Consider the following 20,036-nt stretch of genomic DNA (forward strand, 5'->3'; position numbering starts at 1 on the left):
TGAACTGTACTTGTTTACAGAAACAAAGCCCTAAGTCACTTCTGTACTTCTGACTACATTCCTTACGTTATTTCACTCTCCAGATGTAGAGTAGAAATAGCTGTGAAGTTTTCCATCTAGAAATAAGCTGGAGAGCTGCATAAGTTCTGCGTCTTGTGACTTGGAGAAAACCAAAAAGCACAGCCCCTTGGCACAGTACAAGTGCACATAAGGCCATCCTGTACCCATGCTTTAGTATCAGAACAACAGAAAATAGGACCTTTCTGTGTAAGAGTGCTTCAGATGATCCTGTTAGTCAAAATATGCAAAAAGTGGGAAAATGGCTTTCCATATTGCCTACTACTATGTAAGTTTACGCTTCTTCCCATACTACTGATAAAACATAAATGCAAGCCTGTTTAAGATAAATCACCATTTCCTTCCTCTTAAGAACCTAGCTTTGTCATATACGCAACTCAGCTTTCAGCTGTGCTCTGTGGATCCTAAGCAGCACAGCCATTGTTCAGAATGACAATATGACTAAGTCTGAAACACTTTGCAGAAAGCTCCATTCCACCTGGGTACAGCTGTCTGGAATTTTGTTTTCTCCTGTTTTTCAGGTGGTGCTTCTTTAGCTGCCAGGATTGCTAACTGCACCATGTCACAGCAGACTTTGCAGTGAGGTTTAGAAATGACTGAGTCACGTTTTTCAGAGAAGCTCAGAAAAATTAAGTCGTGAGAGGGAGAGAAGAGTTAATGCAAAATTTGATACTAAATAAAGTCATCGTATTTTCAGTATCCAGCTGAACTCCCTTCTGTCCTAAGTTCACTGAGGATGCCCATATGACACACTGCTGCATCTCCCTTTGAATTTGCAGATTTTCTGTTCATGCAACAGAGGGACTGAAAAAAAGGAGGGGAAGATCATATCCATGACTTAAGCTCTTCCACAGTTATAGAATGAAACTACTAAATAATTGCTAGGAGACTTAAAAGATCTGCAGTCCTACACCTCTTCACTGGACTTGACACAAACTAATGGCATGTTTTCTAATTTTATATAGTTTGAATACTCCGTAAGTGCAACCAGGAAATATGACTCCATAACAGTATATAACTCCATACTGAGAGCAGTCATAGACACCTTTTCTTATGATGCATTTTTTGCCAGTTCTCTTCAAAGACATGAAGAACTAGTTGTAGTTTCTATTTTGTTGTTGTTGTTATTATTTATTTTTGCAAGACATGATGTCAGTCTCTAAAGATGAGTTGGGCAGCTCGAGGCTCTTAAAAACATCCTTAAAGTAAGTCAGGTGCATTAGCCTAAAGATTACAAAATACTTTCTGTCATGGCAGGTTAATCAATTGACACTAAGACGGAAGGCATGACTTTTTTCACAGAATCATTATCTGGAAAGAAGCTCATTTCAGCAGTTTACACTACCATTATTTACAGTTATCTGAAACATCCTGAAAGCAATACTACATCATGCCATTTGCTTGCATTAAAAGTCTTGAAAGGGAAACCATGAGATGAGGCTTGTGCAGACACAAGAACTACATTAAGTTTCATGAGGGCACAACAGTAACACAGGAGTTTCTGAAAAAACTGGATTAGCATGAGATACTGGAGAAGTATTTTTTATTTTTAATTGAAATAGTTATAGAGTTCATCTTACTCCTTAAAATGTGAATCAAAAGATGCAATGGAGATAAGACGTTCTTCCAGGACATTGATTTTGTATCTCATGTAGAAGGTAGAAAATATTAAAACACAGACACTGTAAGAGAAAAAAGTAAGATATATCAGTTATGTTTATATGGACATGGGAATGTCAGAGACATCTCACAAATGCAACATTAAAAGAAATTTAAATCAGTATTTGCACATGCTGTACAGGTACTGGTAGCATTCAGATAGTTTTGAAAGTCTGAACCTTGAGTATGGCTCTGCTAAGTGCAAGTAGTTTAAACTCTCCAACAATTCCTGAGCCAAAAAATCCTTGGCTTTTAGAAGTAAAAGGCCTGTTAAATAGGTCTATCCTGGCATTTCTAGTTCTGAAAAGATATAAAGGCCAAAGTTTTCATCAATTTCCTCTTTTTCAAGCAAAGCTGAGATAATATTAATCTACATTAAAAAGAACAGAGTTGCTCAACAATCTTGATATCAATTGTTTACTTACAGAACTGCATAAAATATAAGTATGTGGTTCAGAGATAAGAGCTTCTGTAACTTATCCTTGTGAAAGAATCTGAAAGGTTCAGAATGACCTGCTAGGGAAAGAACACATGTTGTTTTGATCAGGAAACACCAAAGACACAATGGTGTTTTAAAGCATGCAACAGATAATACAAACAGAGAGATGAACAGGAAGAAATCTTACATATTACATGAACTGACGTAACTACATGAGTTGGACTCAACTAACTTCAGCTGAGGATTTGCCCTTAATTTCCTACCATTTCGAAGGCAGTTCCTGGCTTTTCCTTCAGATGCCCATTTACTGCGTGCATCAGAACGGACAGACTTTGTTTCAGTCTTTGAAACTTTCAAGTGAGTCTGTGTCTCAACAACGCGATAATCTGTCAAAAGCAAGATTTTTAATAGAGCTGAAATATGAGGTCAAAGGAAACCATTTGTAGCTTAAGTTAGCCAAGGAATATGGTAACAGAAGGGTTTTAAGAGACGTACTTTGAACATAGATAGAAAGCAGCTGTTATTTTACAGGACTTAAAATAATCCATGTAATAACTGCACATAATGACAAAGGAGAAGAAAAGCATGTGGAATGAAAGGGATTGTGTATGGTACGTTTATACTTCCAGGTTATTCAAGAGAAGGCAACCCATTCAAGTTCCACAGATTATCACTGAATTTCCAGACTGAAGATTAAACAGACAAAAAAGCAATCTCTCAAAAGGACTGAATATGCTACAGAGATGATGGGGCCCTGGGCAGCCTGGTCTAGTACTAAATGGGGAGGCTGGTGGCCCTGCTCACCTCCCTGCTGGTGGCAGGGAAGTTGGAGATTCATGATCCTCGACATCCCTTCCAACCCAGGCCATTCTGTGATTCTGTGACACCTACACAGCATTCTTGCTAACAAGGTGAAAAACTTGAAGTAAGAATGAACAATGGATGATATCTTCGGGAGCTTCGATGACCACAAAGAACAGAATTAAGGTTCATAAAACAGAAACATAAAATCATACGAAATAGTTTTGATTACTAAAATCTACCACAGTACATAATATTTATTTGCACTGATTAGAAGACAGTTTTTTATAACTTCAGCTATTTTATAATAGTTTTTTTAAATTAAAAATGAAAAAGAAAGGGGAAAGTGTCAAGGAAAGAGAAAGAGAAAAAGAGAGAGAAAGAGGAAGAGAAAGGAAGCATGAATGTTTGCTAAGCTATATCTGTGACAGCATAATTGATAAGGGGCATATGAAACAGATGGTGAATGCAATTGGAGTCAGTAGTGATAAATCAAGCCTGATGGTGATGAAGTCATTATTTAATTCTGGATTACAAAGCGCAACATAACAGGGAAAATTCAGCTCTCGCAACCTGGAGGAAGACTGTACCTAACTAGTCTGCAGGCCTGTGGAGAACACAGATCCACTTCTACATCAGAAGGAATTACAGAAGCAAAACCTAGATCTAATCTGTTCCCATCTTCTTGGAGCTTCATGATCCTACTCACCTTGGAAGCGTTCCAGCTCCGGGGTCTGTGAGCCTGTGCTGCTGGACTCCTCCATCTCTTGTCTCTGCTCCTGTACTATTCCATCCAGATCAGAATAGTCTTCATTGAAATCCTGGTGGGGAAACAGTCATAGCAAGTCTAATTAACCTTATTTCCTCTGACTTCCATGTAGAAACTGAACTAACAATTACATATTTAAAACTGCCTGAACAGAAGTAATTTTTGATAACACAAGATGTTGAAATCTGGTTAGCAAAATAAGCAGACCTCTTATAACCACCAGAATTTAACCATCATTCCCTGCCGTAGTTCAACTGAGAAGATTAAGTATGCCTGCAAAAGAAAGATTGCTAGATGAACAAGTCCAGAGCAGGCATTTCTAGAGTCAGAATCCGGTCTTCACATGTGGAGACACAGCTCTTTCAGCTTTCTGAACTGGCTCACAATGGAAGGACTGTAAAAGAAATACTCTGAAAATAGCCAATGTCAGAGGAAGCAGCGACTGTTAAGTAAGTACACAGAGCAGTGATATCTGACAGCAAGAGAAATATGTAGGGCATACACACCCTGTAATATTTCTAAGACATACACACAGAATCACACAGAATCACACAGAATCACACAGAATCACACAGAATCACACAGAATCACACAGAATCACACAGAATCAGAATCACACAGAATCACACAGAATCACCCGGGTTGGAAGGGACCCCAAGGATCATGTAGTTCCAACCCCCCTGCCTAGCAGGGCCACCAAACATAGACATTCAGATCAGGTTGCCCAGGACCCCGTCCAACCTGGCCTTAAACACGTCCAAGGACGGGGCATCCACAACCTCCCTGGGCAGCCCGTTCCAGGGCCTAACCACTCTCCTAGTAAAGAATTTCCCCCTAACATCCAACCTAAATCTTCCCTCCTTCAACTTCAAACCATTTCCCCTAGTCCTGCTGTTATCAGCCCTTTTGAAGAGTTTACTCCCCTCCTGGGTGTAGGTTCCCTTCAGGTATTGATAGGCTGCAATGAGGTCACCCCGCAGCCTTCTCTTCTCCAGGCTGAACAAGCCCAACTCCCTCAGCCTGTCCTCATAGGGGAGGTGCTCCAGCCCCCTGATCATCTTAGTCGCCCTCCTCTGGACCCTTTCCAAAATCTCTATGTCTTTCTTGTACTGAGGGCTCCACACCTGGACACAGTACTCCAGACGGGGCCTCACAAGAGCAGAGTAGAGAGGGACAATCACCTCCCTGTCCCTGCTGACCACCCCTCTCCTGATGGAGCCCAGGATCCCATTTGCCTTTCGAGCTGCCAGAGCGCACTGCTGGCTCATATTCAGTCTCTCGTCCATCATATGATGAGGCATACACAATATATATCTAATTAATCAAGCTAGACCTATGCTATCACTGCTTCTTAATGTTAAAAAGTTTATGGAATTTTTACAAACACATGTCATAATTTTCTTTGCTCTCCTTCCTTCAGACATTACAAGGATTTGCAATGAACAGAGCAGTGCGACTAAAGAACAAACATCGAAGCCATTTACCAGGGACAGAGTTGTAGGACGATCAGCCCTGAAGCTATTTTCAACAGAAGATGGACTGGGACTGTTGCCCATACTCGTATCCTGAAAAAAAAGGCAGCAGCTTTAACAAGAAACACTCCTAGCAATTGCCCAGCAGTTAAAAGTGGTAAAGCAGTAATAACAAACATAAATCTGCATTTCTTCATTCCCTTTAGTACTTACCTCAAGATGTCTACATATAGATTTTAATAGCTTGTAGGTTGTATCTCTGGAGAGTAAGGAGACAAACATATACTGAAAAACAAAAGTTCCAAAATCATTTGAGAAAAGACACACAGCACAAGCTTCCTTTCATCTTACTTAAACTGACAGCTATCTAATCAGCAAAACCACCTATTTTCAAGAACCTTCATGAAGCAAGGAAAACCTCCACTCCTTCTGAGATTAAGAACTGATGTTAATCGCAGGGAACACAGAACAGGCACATAAAATTTGCCATGTTCTACTGCAGAAAACAGCAAAGTCCAGATCTATAATTTTAATTTCTTGGTTTGTTTGTCTTAAAAACTTTGCATGCTATGTTTTCATAGAATCCTAGAATGGTCTGGGTTGAAAAGGACTACAATGATCATCTGGTTTCAGCCCCCCTGCTGTGTGCAGGGTCACCAATCACCAGACCAGGCTGCCCAGAGCCACATCCAGCCTGGCCTTGAATGCCTCCAGGAATGGAGTATCTACAACCTCCTTGGACAACCTGTTCCAGTGCCTCACCACCCTCTGAGTGGAAAAAAAAAAAATTTCCTACTCTTAAAAAAAAATGCCCAAGTTCAAAAACATTTCTGCAGAGAAAATGGTTTTGTTTTTGTTTTTTCTTAGGATAATCACATTTTCTACTAATTGATGCAATTACTACTGAGATTGTAGGGAGAAACTGCATTTTGCTGCATCTAAGGTATCGCTGATCGGATGAGAGACCCAAAAAAAATGCCTGAACATTGTGAAGAGCTGCCAGCAAGGCAGAGAACACTCCCTGCACACACTTCCTGGGGTGTCACTGCACAGAAGTCTTGGAGAACGAGGAATGATAGCTTACAGGCAACAGCTGACAACAAGAGGTTGCATTTCTTATTTTCTCATCAAGTTCTACATAGCCCTTGTCTGACACTTGAGGAGGCAGAAGTAGCTCAAATTATCTGCTAAGAAACCAGACCCAGTGGGATTCTAAATCTAAATGACTACACGTGACCAATTTCTCTACCTGCTTAAATGACCAGCTGGCACCTTCAAGAATCTCTCATGATATGAGTGCCAGTAAGTAGAGAGGACAAAAGATGTTGAGAAATGAAAAGGAGAACAGGCAGGGTACAATAGCATTGTCCTCTATGTACTTACTCTGTCTGTGACTGTTGCTATGATCAGAGCATTTGGCACAAGAAGGGCAGTCTTGGTTTTCTTCAGAAGTGTCACTGAGAGCACAGGTATGCTGATCTACAACAAGACCATTGCAGTATTAGTCTCAGTACATGCATACAAACCTGCATGCTGTTCCACAAGTAGCCAGCCTACCAACTGTGATAAGCCAGACTTTCAATGCCCTCCACGTAAGGATTTCTCCTCTATGTCCTTGATTACTAACAATTCATGTGGAACAGGTGTGGTTTCAGATTAATATTATTTCTTAAATATTTTTAGTTCTATTTTCAACAGATGCTCTTAAAAGACTGGAAGCTTTGTTCACTGTAGATCTCCAGAAGCAAGTAGTCTTAAAGCTAGGTGTTTTGCTGAGGAACAAAACAAATCAGACAACAGGGTATCGAAGAATAAACAGATAGCTCTTTTCACAACTTACAGATCCTTTCATTTGCACTTAACAGCTGAGTAAACAGCTTGTCCATGAGTACCACTGAAAGATCCAGTAACCACACGCCCTCTGACTTATTTATACCCATTCCTGTGTGCCACCCAAACTGGCTACATTTACACTGAAACGTTCCCAAATTTCCCTCCTGCTTATTGTTTTTATCCAACCCCTTCAGTAATATGCGTGGTGCTATATTTCAGAGTATTTCAGTTAAAATGTTATGCGTGGGTTCTTTCTGTAAACCTTGTATTACAAAGGACTGAATAGCTGGTTTGACTTGCAGTTGAAAAGCTTTGGGCTTAGAAAGTTAGGCAAATAAAATAATCCAAGATAAACATGGATAGGCTACAGCTACTGTTGAGAACACCTGCCTCAATAGTTTGAGAAATTTCAAACTAAGATTAAAAGTGTCCAGAGATTGAGCACCGAGCGATCAGAGCACAGAATTAAAAACACATTAATGCAGGAGAACAAGGTTTCTCTGTGCAATTTCATAAACCTTCATTAACTTTTGTTCAGAGCAATAAGTGCAAAGTAACACCAAGCCATTAAAAATATATATATTTTTTGGAACTAACAAGAAGTGTGCTTCATCTGGATGCAAGATAACCAGCCACTGCTTAAGCATGGCTAGCTATTCCTCTGTCATCTGCAGGCTAGAAAGTCATTTGTTCATTCATTCATTCAGTACTCAGTTTTATTAAAAATATGTGAAAGAAGAAAAAAAAAAAAAAAAAAGGAAAGAAAAAGAAGAAAGAAAAAAGAAAAGAGAAAAAAGCACAACCACAACAACAGCCAATGCCTGTAACTATATACTATTGTTAGGCCTATGCCTGAGTCTAAGAATCTCTAAGTCTGAACACAATTTTTAATCTGGACACTGATTATTCTATCTAATTCTATTTTATATCAATTATTTATCTTATCTAAACACGCCAATTCTATTTGTTGGCTTCAGACACCAAGTCTTCTGCAAACAGGCTAATTAAATAGATTCTCCATTATATTTTTCCTGAACTGAATGTTTTCTTGATCCAAAAAGATTCTGCAACACTTCTGTTCAAAAAAGGCTGTTTCTGGAGTGGAAAGAAGGGAGTAGATATGATGCTTGTTTGACAGGAAGACAGAACAGAATTGTCATGTAGTCAGAATACAGTTTGTGTTGCTGAAAAAAACCAACAACAACCATAACAACCACCACCACCGAGAAAATAAATGAAACCTACCACTCCCAAAGATTTACCAGCAGAAAATCTGCAAATAGCAGTGATAAAAAAAACGCAGCTTAGAAGTTCTCTAGTTGGTTCAGTCCACCTCAAGGCACTTTAAGTAAGAGATGTTAATGGCATTCTGCTGCATGCAATTTTGATGGATAACATTACTGTAATCAAGACTAAAGAATACTTAAGTGGGATTAAGTACTTGCTTATTGCATTCTTACTTAAGCATTAGATTAAAATGGGAAAATCACTGCTAGTATTTTATTTCTATCTGGAGTAATAATTATTTCTGGAAACAAGTTTACGTGCAGGCATCTTGAAAAGCAACTAGGATGATGCTTAGCTCCAGAGAAGACTGGAGGTCAATACATACAGCCAAAACAGAAGAACCTGGAAAGACAGCAAAGTCTTTCAAAGCCTGTTAAATCCTGCAGAAGGATTCTTTTATTTCTGAACACACAAAGTGTTTACATTGCAGGTTCAAATCTCCTTATTTTCATGACTATTTCACCCACCAAAGATTTTAAAAGTAGAAAACCTGTAGGTAGAAGAACTTGTCCTGATAAATGTAATAGAACATGTAGACCTGCTACTTCTCTCAGCAGATGGGTTACGGCTAAGTTTAAACTGTTTCAAGCAATAGAGGTTTTGCATCTTGGCAACTCTGTCAATATATGTGGCATCTATGAAAACGGTTCTTCTTGTCAAGCCTGATTTCCTCCTCCCTTACTACACGATTCTTCATTATACGGCCAATTTCCCTGTTGTTTTGTTGATGATATGTCTAAAAATCTATGCCTGCTATATGTGACTGAATCAAGTGTGTGTGTTGTGGAGGCAGGGAAGACAACTGGAACTACATGACCAGGCCTCTCTCTTTTTTCATTCTCATTTTCGTTTTTCTCCCCTCTCAATGTTTTCTAAAACAGGGACCCAGGACTGATTGCTTGGAATATCACTACAGACACATTCTGAAAACTTATCTACTTTATCTCCTGTTTCCCTTTGCATCATTTATATGAATATATACATACACTCACACTGCTGACATTTTACTAATATCATTTGCCAGTTCTAAATGATTATCATTTAGCAGCTTTTATTCCACGTCTTTCTCTTCAACTTGACAGGTTTTTTATTAGATTTTAATCATGTATTAATCATGTAAAATTCAAGCTAAGCTTGAATTTTAGAAAGCTGCCCCACAGTTTGGAGTAGGTCAAGGCACATTCATTTGTGCTGTGCAGGACACAGACAGCAACTTCAATTTTAATGAAACTACCTGACAAGATAGATGCTATGACCTTAAGTGATGGCATCCAATCCTTCATTAATTTTGATTTCTTTGTCTGGCTTTCAGTGACATGCACACCAACATCATACATATTAACATATTACTTACACTTAATTAATATAATGCATCAACTAGGAAACAATTGTCCAGTTTCTTGGCCCAAGCAATAACATGTATTAAGTTATTAAGAAACATATTCTACCTTCTTAAAGTCCCTGTCAAAGATATACTGTGTTCCAGCACAACAGCTGACAGAACAGAAATAATATATTGTGAACTCCCTAAACTGGTGTCAGCACCACTGAGAAAGGGTCTTGATGTAAAAAGCAAGTAATTCAATGAAGTACTTGTGAAAGAAAGAAGCCAAAAAAATCCTTACTGCAAATAATGCTTCTTCCCAATAAAAGATCAAAGACAGAGAAGAGTTTATTTTAACAAAGACCCCAAAACTTCCAAATCAACAAAACAGAACATGCATATTTTTGGGTGCAGTGTAATTTTAACTATATGCATAATGTTCATCAAAGGGGGATAAAACGTTATGCAGGTCATATCTGTACTGAGAAAAGAGTAATTAAGATCGTCCCAGCTGTTCAAGTCTGTTCTGCTCTTTACACTAGGCTCACAAGTAAAAGTGAAGTGCCTACTAGACTTTCTCTGTTCACGTAGAACAGAAGGAACAGGTAGAAGAATCCCCTCAGGCCTTTGCAAGTTCACTCTGGAGCCAGTTTTAGTGTTATTTTTTTTTTAATTTATTTAACTGTTAATGAGTGTGCTTGATCCTTCCCACCATTTCCCCAACTAGCCCTTATACTTTGCACCCTGCCTCCTCCTTCTCTTTTCCAAAGTTAACCCAAGAGAGCCAATTTCGTACAATTACAGCTGTGTGAGTTTGGCAGCCTTTGTAATTCCATGTCAAGTTATTTTCTTATGTATTTTTTCAGACAGGAAATCCTTAAAGCGATGACTGGTTCTTTAATAGTAATAGTACTCCTGTTTTAAAGAGACTTTTGGGCATAGTCATTCTTTTCAGTAACACTTGAAGGTATTAGAAGTTTTCTAGCCTTGCATAATAAAGCAAATTTCAAGTGATGACAAGATTTCTAAGGAACTGTACTACCATTTAGTACTAACCTTAGTGTCTTTACCAAAAACCTTGGAATGGAAGCAAATCCAGTTTTCAGAAAGGAACAGCTTTCCTTGATAAAGAATTTCTTTCTGGAGAGCACAGGTAAAACCTAAAGTATAAAGATATTCTGTAACTTTTAGTGTACACACAACACACACTGGCTTTTTTTTTTGCTCTTTTTTATTTATTTTATTTTTTTTACCCGTTACCTGTTTGGGTTTATATCTTTTAACAAACAATGTCAAACCATCCCTGATCATTGCAGGGGATTTGAACTAGGCAATCTTTGAAGGCCTCTCCCAACTCAAACGATTCTGTCACTCTAAACCCTGATACACTGAAAAAGTTTTACAAGTATAGAAAAGCTCAGAAGATTTCACAAGCTTTACTTTAATTCAAAATAGATGAAGAATAAAGATTGAAATGTGTAATATGCAACAGGCTCTCAGATGCCAAGACACTTTTTTGACAGAGTACCACCTAGATTCCTACAAAGCTTTAGACCAGTTTTCAAAACATTGCTCAAGGTTACTCTGTTAAGAAGTACAAAGTGAGCTACAACACCAAAAGATGCTAAACACACGAAGAACAAAGAAATATACATTTTACAAGACTGTAACTGAAACACCCCTGCATGCAAATGAAGCCTTGCAGCTCCAGGCAGCTGGAGTTAAAAGTTTTTTAAAACTGGGGTAGTGGTTTTTTTTATGTCACCAGAGTTGGCAGATATTAACAGTATTTTGATCCACAGCCAGCAATATAAGGGTCTTAATACTCACTTTGTTTTAGTGGCTCATCAATGGAAACATCCAGAAACAGCTTATGAAAGTGTGCATTTGCCTTCAGCTAAAAAACAAAAAGGCCCACCACGAAAGACACATGCCTTATTAGATATTCTTACAATTAAGTGACTCATATCACTTCCTATACTCCCATTTTCTTCTCCTTCTGCCTATTTGTTTTACAGCAAATCATCATTTTTGCTATATGCCTATTAACTTGTTCTGATCTAAGATGAAAAAAGGGACCTACATCCTTACACAATCAGGAAATAGAACACTATAAAACAAGGGTGCTCTTCCAGTTCTGTATTTGCTCTTACCAGTTATCAACAAAAAAAGTCCATCTTCTCCCTACCTGATTTGAGATATGTTTTTTCCTTTCAATTTTGGAATCATTCTTGCTTTCCACTGTCAGGAGTGGACTTTCTGTACTGCTCTTTGTCCTGAAAATAATAATTAAAAAAAAAGCATGCCATGTAAGATTATTGACCTCATTTAATTTGCCTTTTAAGTTATCAACAGGACATTTTTTTTTTCTGTGAGACACATTAATCTTTCAACTGCTACAACCTGATTTTTGAAGTAGTACATAGCAATGTATAGAGTCTGTCTTAATCTTGAATTAGGCCAGTCCTCCAAGAGGTCTATTTTTAACTTAGAAGGAATATTTTAGACCACTAGTTGTAAGGAAAAAAAATGTTCAAAGCATTTTTATAGGTTTAATGGATGATCATTGTGCCTTGCTCCATGTTTGTTTCCAAGCAACATAAGAAACATTAAGCAATTCACTTGGTAATGTAATAAAAGTCAAACCTTAGTAGCAGGGAGTTCAAGCTAGTGCAGTCGAAGCTATGAAGTTATACTAGAAGAAGGGAGGTTGTTTGGAAAGTGCAACAGAGAAAACAAGGATGTACATTCAGAGAATGGCTACAAACACCAGTGTATGGAAATCAATGAGACAACCAGCAATTCTGGAAGTAAAGTTTCCAATAAATCAAAAAGGACTATAAATGCTCTTTTTATAGGAAGCTGTTGTACCTGTACACCCTTAGCAATTCATACTGAAAGAAAAAAGCAACAACAACATAAAAAAGCCAAACAGCTCAGAAGTAGAAAGAGCACAGAGGAAAATCTCTGAGGATGACAGGAAAATAAATTCTGCTTATTTCAGGGCTAAGAGTGAGAGGAACCTTAAATTAGGGGTATAAATAAATTTAGGAAAGAGATTATACAGCTGGGGGACTGGCTGTGTTTCTCAGGTGGTCCCTCACAGAAGAAGCCTCCAATATACATCTGTAGGCATATTCACGTTTCTGTGCAATGTACCAGTCAAACTGAATAGCTAGCTTTGCCTTATGCCAATCCTTCCATATAGCATAGAGTCAAACTGTATGAGAGGGATTAAACTGGAAAGAAGTTTTACATAAAAAATTATCACGTATTTCTCTCAAAGATGCTTCAAAAATTTAAGTGCTGCTTTGTAACTACCTGCCCTGTGACCACAACCACTCTGTCAGGTTGACCACTGACTTCTGCATTAGCTGCCCAGTTGAAAGTGAAAGGAATGCAAAATTTGCCCTTCAGAAGTTGTTTGTTTTTTTTTTTTTTTTAAAAATTATTACTTCAGTTTCTTTAAGAGAGACTGCAGTCATCTGATACAATATAAAGTGCAGAGTCCAAAAATATTTTTTTTTTGTTATAGCTTTATAGTGGATAAGCACACTACCAAGAAAGTATTCTACGAATAACCCAGGACTCAAACTGCAGCTCAGTTAGACTGTGTCAACCTGGCTGTGAACAGGACGTAACCAGCAGTGGTTACAGTGCAGTGCATTCTTCCCTACAAGAGGAAAGCTAATCCAACCCAAGAGTTCATACTACCACTCTTCTGACTGCTGCTGCCATGGCAGCCTCAGGATGTAGGCTCCCTGCTTACCTGCTTAGGGTGCAAGCTAACCCACAAATGGGGTATCTGATAAATCTCATTTCTCAGCTCAGCTTCCCATTCTGATTTTTTAATTAGCAGAAACCTGACAATATTCCTGACCATTACCTAGCAAAATCAACTTTCTTTCCATCATCAAAATGTTCCACTTCACTGGTAGGAGTTTGCAGCGAAACAGGAGGTGATTTTCCTGGCTTTCTTCTTTCACTCGTTCCATTTTCTACATCAGAACTGCAGGGGGGAAAAAAAAAAAAAGCAATGTGTATTGCAGGATTCATACCAATGCCAAATGCCACTTTGCCATATTGTCACTATTGAACAAAATGAAAAACAAAATTATGACATCCTTTGCACTGATGTCCTGAAAAGTCTGCATCTATTAACTTGTCAGTATTACATCAGGACTTTATATTCATTAGAAAGATGTTGAAGTGTTCAGAAGCACAAGTAGTGTTCTCCTGGTTCTTCTTGACTGGAGACTGGGACCCAGGCAGAAAAAGAGCAACAGACCAGTAGAAGAAACTGGATATATGGATGATGTAGCACTCAGGAAGAGCGAGGAAAAGTAACTGTTCCCCTCCACTCTGCCATTTTAAGGCCCCATCTGGAGTAGTGCATCCAGGCTGAGGCCCCAGCACAAGAAAGATATGGAGCTGTTGGAGCATGTACAGAGAAGAGCCATGAAGACCACAGAACTGGAGCACCTCTCTTATGACAATTGAGGGAGCTGTGCTTGTTTAGCCTGAAGAAGAGGTTTCAGTGAGGCCTAATTGTGGCATTCCAGTCCTTGAAGGGAGCTTACAAGCAGGAGGGGGATAGACTTTTTACGTGATCTGATAGTGACAGGACAAGGGACAACGGCTTTAAACTAAAAGAGAGGAGATTTAGCTTAGATCATAGGAAAAAATGTTTTACTCAGAGAATGGTCAAGCCCTGGAATAGGCTGCCCAGAGAAGTTGTGGACGCCCCATCCATGGAAGCATTCAAAGCCAGGTTGGACGGATGCTCCAGGCAGCACATCTAGTTGGATGATAACACTACTCATGGCAAGGGGGTTGAAATAGGTGGTTTTAAGGTCCCTTCCAACCTAAGCCATTCTATGATTTTATGATTATACATCTCAACAGTTAAGAGTGTTGGAATTTCAGTAATGAGGAGAGGTAAACTGCAATCTTGCCACAGATGTTACAGTGCTTATGACATTTGCAGCTCTGGTTTCCTTTCCAAATGTAAAGTCTCATTTTGGAAAAATGCATTTCACTTTTAGCACTTAGATATGATGACTAACGGAAGTTACTTTGATTGGCAGGTTGAGAGATAAACATTATGCATGGTAACACCTAACTCTTAACAGAGTATTTGTTGCTCACTGTTGCATGAGGACATTGGATTGTATTTTGCCTCACTTACCTTTTCCACAAGACTTGATCTGCACAAAACTAACAAATGAAGGGCCCACTCCATGCGTCGAAAGTGCTATTTCTTTCTGCAGAACTGTCACAGTGCACTGTCCTTTCATAGCACATAGCACTGTTTCAGAAATGCACACTGAGGAATCAGCAATAAGCGATATGTTAAAGCCCTTCCCTCATCATCTTCTCACCTCAGAAAACTTAGAGGAAAATGCCATTACAAATAGCAAGGTCTGAAGAATGTTAATGCTTTAAAATAAGACATGACAAGTAGATACAACATATAAACACACCCTTTTATGGAAGACTAAAGTTGCCACATGAAAGAAAAACAAATTATGCTGCCTGTAATCTAAATGCCTGAACACAGATGAGAGTATTTACAGAAATTTTTCTTTACGATGTTTAATTTTTACAATTCTATGATGACAACTTAGCCACTGCCATCAAGTGAGACTTTTGTATCAATAGGAAGTTTATTTTTCCTACTAAGGTAACAGCTCTGCTGACAGAGATTCCCAGACTAATCCCACTTGCTTTTAGTAAGAGCATAATATTTTCAGCTTTGATTATGCTTTGGTAAATAAGATCAGAAGATACAGCTCACAATGTCTTACTGAAGATATAATGAATTTAATAGTGTTCTAATTCACAGCTAAATTAGGGTTAAAGCCATGAAGTTTTGCCTTGCTGATTCTGAGATTTGTTCTCAAAAAGTCTTATGTTTCCATACGGCAATTATCCCCCTTTGTAATTCTTCCCCATCACTTAACAGTCTTCACCACAGGGGCACTGAGTTGACACTTGCTAAATCAGTTCACACTTTGCATGAAAGGGTCACAGCACTAAAGAAGTTTATAAGGAAAAAATAAATTGTTTCCGAGTTGTTTTGTTCTTGGACTGGCTCTGCCTGACCACAAGGCTCTGGCTTTTACTTTCGGCCTACATACATTAGAATGAAATGATCTGATTTAGCTGGAGCTCAATCTTTTGAATGAAAAACCCAAATAAGCAATTTTATATTGTTAAACATTTTATGAGGACAGAACTGTCAAACTAAGGTGCTCCCCACAGTTACAGGAGCGCCTTTATTCTCAAAGCCTGCAAATCCTGCAAGTATGAAGCTGGACAGCCTGCTTATTCTGACAAGGCAATACTACTGGCAGATCAAAGCAGCCCGAGTCAACAACCACACTTACTACAAAAAGCTTGTTGTGAAAAAGAACATATCCCCTGGGGTTTAGTATTCCCTTATGCTCACAAGTATAGTAAGAGTATAAGAGTAAGAGTAAGAGTATAAGTAGTAAGAGTAAGAGTATAGTGTTTTGTTACTCCTGAACACATTATTACTTACCACTCATACTCCCTTTTCCCCACCCATAAATTATTCCCTGTTCCTTTCCCTGGTTGCCTCTCCAAAGAGGGGTTGGATGGGACTTCAGGGGATCATCAAGTACAAGCTTCCCTTGCTAATGCATGCTACCTACAGCAGGTTGCACAGGAAAGTATCCAGGCTGGTGCTGAATATCCATGATTGTCTCCTTCAGTTGAGAACAGAAGGGATGTGCCTAGGCAATAACTGGTTTCAAAACATCTCGAGAGAGGAAATGTCCTCATAAGCGTGTCCTACTGAAAGCAGTGATAGGGTATGCTCCTCCCAGCCACCACAGTCTTGCTTACTTACACCCCCTTCACATTGACCTTTCACATAATTAAACACTACACAAGAATTTGTCCTTGTACTTCTGGTATTTGTAGCTCTGTATAGTGGCTAATTTCCTAATAATTATCTTCAAAATGTCAGAAGGAATCTTATTTTAGTTGACCTTCCAGAGAAGGAAAGATCATGGCATGACCTAAAAACAGCATTTATCAGGTCAAAAGTAAATTAAAGTGCTCCTTACATTTTCAAGTCTAAGTCAGGATTCATAAATACTTTGTAAAAAGATCACAAGACTCAGCAACCCATGCAAAACAAACAAAAGATCAAGAGCATCACAGAAACAATATTATCCTTACTACTGCTGTTAACAACAGTTGCATTTAAATGAATGATGTTTGCAAGCATTAGAGCAAAGAATGTAAACTTTGAAACAGCACCTTGTTGATTGGAAAATAAACATTTTTTACACTGAACATAGTGCACTTGGTACTATTACTAAGCTGATATAAAATAACCGCTAAGAGAAAAAAAAAGTCTCTAAAATCCATGAATAAATAAACCGTAGTTACAAGCAGTATAGGTAAAACTTCTTGTAAAAATGTTTGTTTTTAAAATATGCACAAATAACAAGATGTGAGTACTGTAAGATTAAATCACAGAAAAGGAAAAACGAAAGGAATACATTAATAACAGCAAATAGACAAAGTTTCACTGTAATGAAGAATTCAGAGTTGTATTATCAGTATATCAAAAGTCAGAGGAACTTCATCTCTTCTGATTTGAATGGTTTCTGTGACATAAATGCTTTCTGACAGACACCTTTGTTGAGCTGCTTGTATGGCACAAAGCTTTTGGACTTTCAACAGTTTTCCTGTTCGAAGCTAATCTTCTGCAGCACCTGGAAAATGCAGACTGCCTGTGAAAATAAGTTGTGTCCTACTAACTCAGTGGGATCCTTTCATAGAAAAAAGCATTCTAAAACGTATATTTTTTTCCCAGTTCCCTTCCAAACTTGTTTGAATGAGAAACGCTGAACAAAAGTAATATACCAGAGATGTGCTAACAGGCCACAGTTTATAAACAAGCCATGAAGAATGGCCAGCTTGTAATAGATACAGTCTTGCAGACACAAACACGTCTCAGATAAGAACTTCAGAACCAGGCAAGGTTTGCTGTCTTCCGACAGCACACACAGACTTTCCTACAAAGCTTCGTAAAGACATTCAAAGGAAACCCAGGCTACTTGTTCTGTGTCAGTAATCAAAGGTGCTAGTTGCAACTTTAGCTGTTTGCCAAGCACAGTGAAAATAAAATTTTCTTAGGGTTTAACAGGGGTCAGCATTGCTATAACATACCCTTTGTGGACAAAGGATTATTGTGTTATATTAGAAGTCCTGCAGCCCTGCTTTATCACTTCTATCCAACAAGGATTAATTTTGCAGCTGCAGTTAGAAAGATTCTTTATTGGAAAAGATCAACCAAAGTAGTGAGGAATATCACAGGAACAGGATGGCCTAGGTTGGAAAGCATCTTAAAGACCATCAAGTTTCAAGCCCCCTGCTGGGGACTGGTTGCCAACCACAAGGTCAGATTGCCTGGGCCCCATCCAACCTGGCCTTGAATGTCTTCAGCGATGGGGCACCTACAACTTCTCCAGGCAAGCTGTTCCAGTGCCTCACCACCCTGTGAGTAAAGAATTTCTTCTTAACATCTCACCTAAATCTCCCTTTTTATTTTAAAAGACATTCTCCCTTGTCCTATCACTATCAGACTGTGTAAAAAGTCACCTCCACTCCTACTGAAGTATTGGAATGCTGCAGTGAGGTTTTCCTGAAATCTCTCTTCTCCAGCCCAGTAACTTCTTTACTGTCCTCAAGTGGGCTTGGTACAACTTATATGGACGTATTTATCACAAATATAATAACATCTTGTATCTTTCAGCTCATTTATTGCATTTACTTGACAGCTACAAGCAGACCAAAGGGATTTGTCAAAGAAACTGAACCTGTGCACAAGGCCAAAACATTAGTAGATCGTGTTAGTTAAGCTATTCTTACTTGCAGATGAGAATAAATTCAGATGAACTGTTTATTCTTTCAAAAGCTAAAAATGAAAGGGAGAGGCTCAAAAAGTAGCAGAGACAGCCTTCAGGCAAAGATGACTGCAAGGCTGTATGATGAAATATGCTAATGTTTGAAAGGACACTGCAAAGTGTGCTGCAGTCAGGGGCTACTTCCTTAGCACAGATATCCCTTGACTTACCATTCCCCTATGGAACAATCTTCTCAGCATTCCTTTCACTCGGCCTAAACTTGCTTGAGCTGTAAATCTTCTTTCAGAAGGTATGTCCTGTCATTCCATTAAAACTCTTTTCTACCCCAAGCCAGCCTGAACAAACCTTTTTTGGTCATGTAACTGCACTCTGAAGTATTTCATCTCATAGGTTTGCATTCATACCTTATATAGTTGAATTATTTCTCCCAAGGACTGAATAAAATACTTTCTTTTCTTTGTAAACTATCCTACTGTCCTCTTCATAGCAAATTAAAGCAGTACTGGATAAATCATCAACAGTGCTCAAGGATTTTAGAGCTGTATGTTTCTACACAGATTGGTCACTTGAGGGCAAAATGCCCACAGACTCTAGTATCTGTACAGTCACAGCAGTGCCATGTGGCACAAGCACTGCTAATGGGGGAAAGTGCATCCCCTAAAGAAATATGCCACTGAATACTGTTATAGAATCATAGAATCACTCTGGTTGGAAAACACCTTAAAGATCATCAAGTCCAACCACTATCTAACTATACTACCCTAACTCTAAATGTTATGTTCTTACCTATTTCTAAGACCAAGTACTTCTACTGTGCAACTGGAAAGATAAGCATTGATTGTCTTTGAGACTCCTGAACTATCAAAAAAGACAGAAAATGAATGTGAGTCCCCCTAATCACAAAGCAACAACGAATTCATTAACAGCTGCTATATTAAGAACAGACATAATGTATCCCAGCAGAACGTATTCGATATTTGCGTGTTTTGACATACTCAGCAAGTATCCCACACTTAAAGCAGAAAAGTAAATGGGTAAAGCCACGGGTGTCCAACCTTTCGGCTTGTCTGGGCTGTGTTGAGTCAATAGAAATTGTCTTGGGCTGCATATATGTAGGGAGTTCTGAAAGAAATGCCTCCTATTTACTACCTGTTTATTACCATGGAAACCATAACCACAGAGACACATGACCAATTTTTCTTTGAGTTGAACACCTGACTGCAACTCAGTACATTCCATATCAGCAGGTAATTTATTTATGTTGGCTGAAAATAGAGTTGCAAATTGTCAAAAAAGATAATTTTTTTTTGTTTGTTTATCTTGAAACTAGTTCTCAACTTCCTTTATCAGAAAATAAAGAAAGGATGCATGTTCTTCCCTATTCACAGGACTGTGTTTAGGCAACGTATGAATGCACGTGACTATATGCCATAACTTTATTAAGCACTGCACCCTTCCTGTGTCCTAG

At 38.6% G+C, this 20,036-nt stretch overlaps 1 protein-coding gene across 5 annotated transcripts in view; it reads right to left on the reverse strand.

Annotated features, from left to right (window-relative positions):
* Positions 1-20,036, reverse strand: part of GRAMD2B (GRAM domain containing 2B) — a 33,455-nt gene that overhangs the window by 4,613 nt on the left and 8,806 nt on the right. For 3 of the 5 annotated variants that reach the window (XM_042873826.1, XM_042873841.1, XM_042873812.1), the window contains exons 2-12: positions 13,549-13,671; positions 11,851-11,938; positions 11,493-11,559; positions 10,719-10,822; positions 6,602-6,697; positions 5,432-5,503; positions 5,231-5,311; positions 3,687-3,798; positions 2,440-2,562; positions 2,163-2,253; positions 1,659-1,760 (exon numbers count right to left, since the gene is read on the reverse strand). In XM_042873826.1, coding sequence (XP_042729760.1) covers positions 1,659-1,760; positions 2,163-2,253; positions 2,440-2,562; positions 3,687-3,798; positions 5,231-5,311; positions 5,432-5,503; positions 6,602-6,697; positions 10,719-10,822; positions 11,493-11,559; positions 11,851-11,938; positions 13,549-13,671 — 1,059 coding nt within the window. The remainder of the gene's footprint in view (positions 1-1,658; positions 1,761-2,162; positions 2,254-2,439; positions 2,563-3,686; positions 3,799-5,230; positions 5,312-5,431; positions 5,504-6,601; positions 6,698-10,718; positions 10,823-11,492; positions 11,560-11,850; positions 11,939-13,548; positions 13,672-20,036) is intronic. The other 2 variants (XM_042873835.1, XM_042873819.1) reach the window with 1 other exon arrangement.

Source organism: Lagopus leucura, unplaced genomic scaffold (genome assembly GCF_019238085.1).
Source record: "Lagopus leucura isolate 7727_CA_CO unplaced genomic scaffold, USGS_WTPT01 Super-Scaffold_54, whole genome shotgun sequence".
In the NCBI taxonomy this organism is placed as follows: Eukaryota; Metazoa; Chordata; class Aves; order Galliformes; family Phasianidae; genus Lagopus; species Lagopus leucura.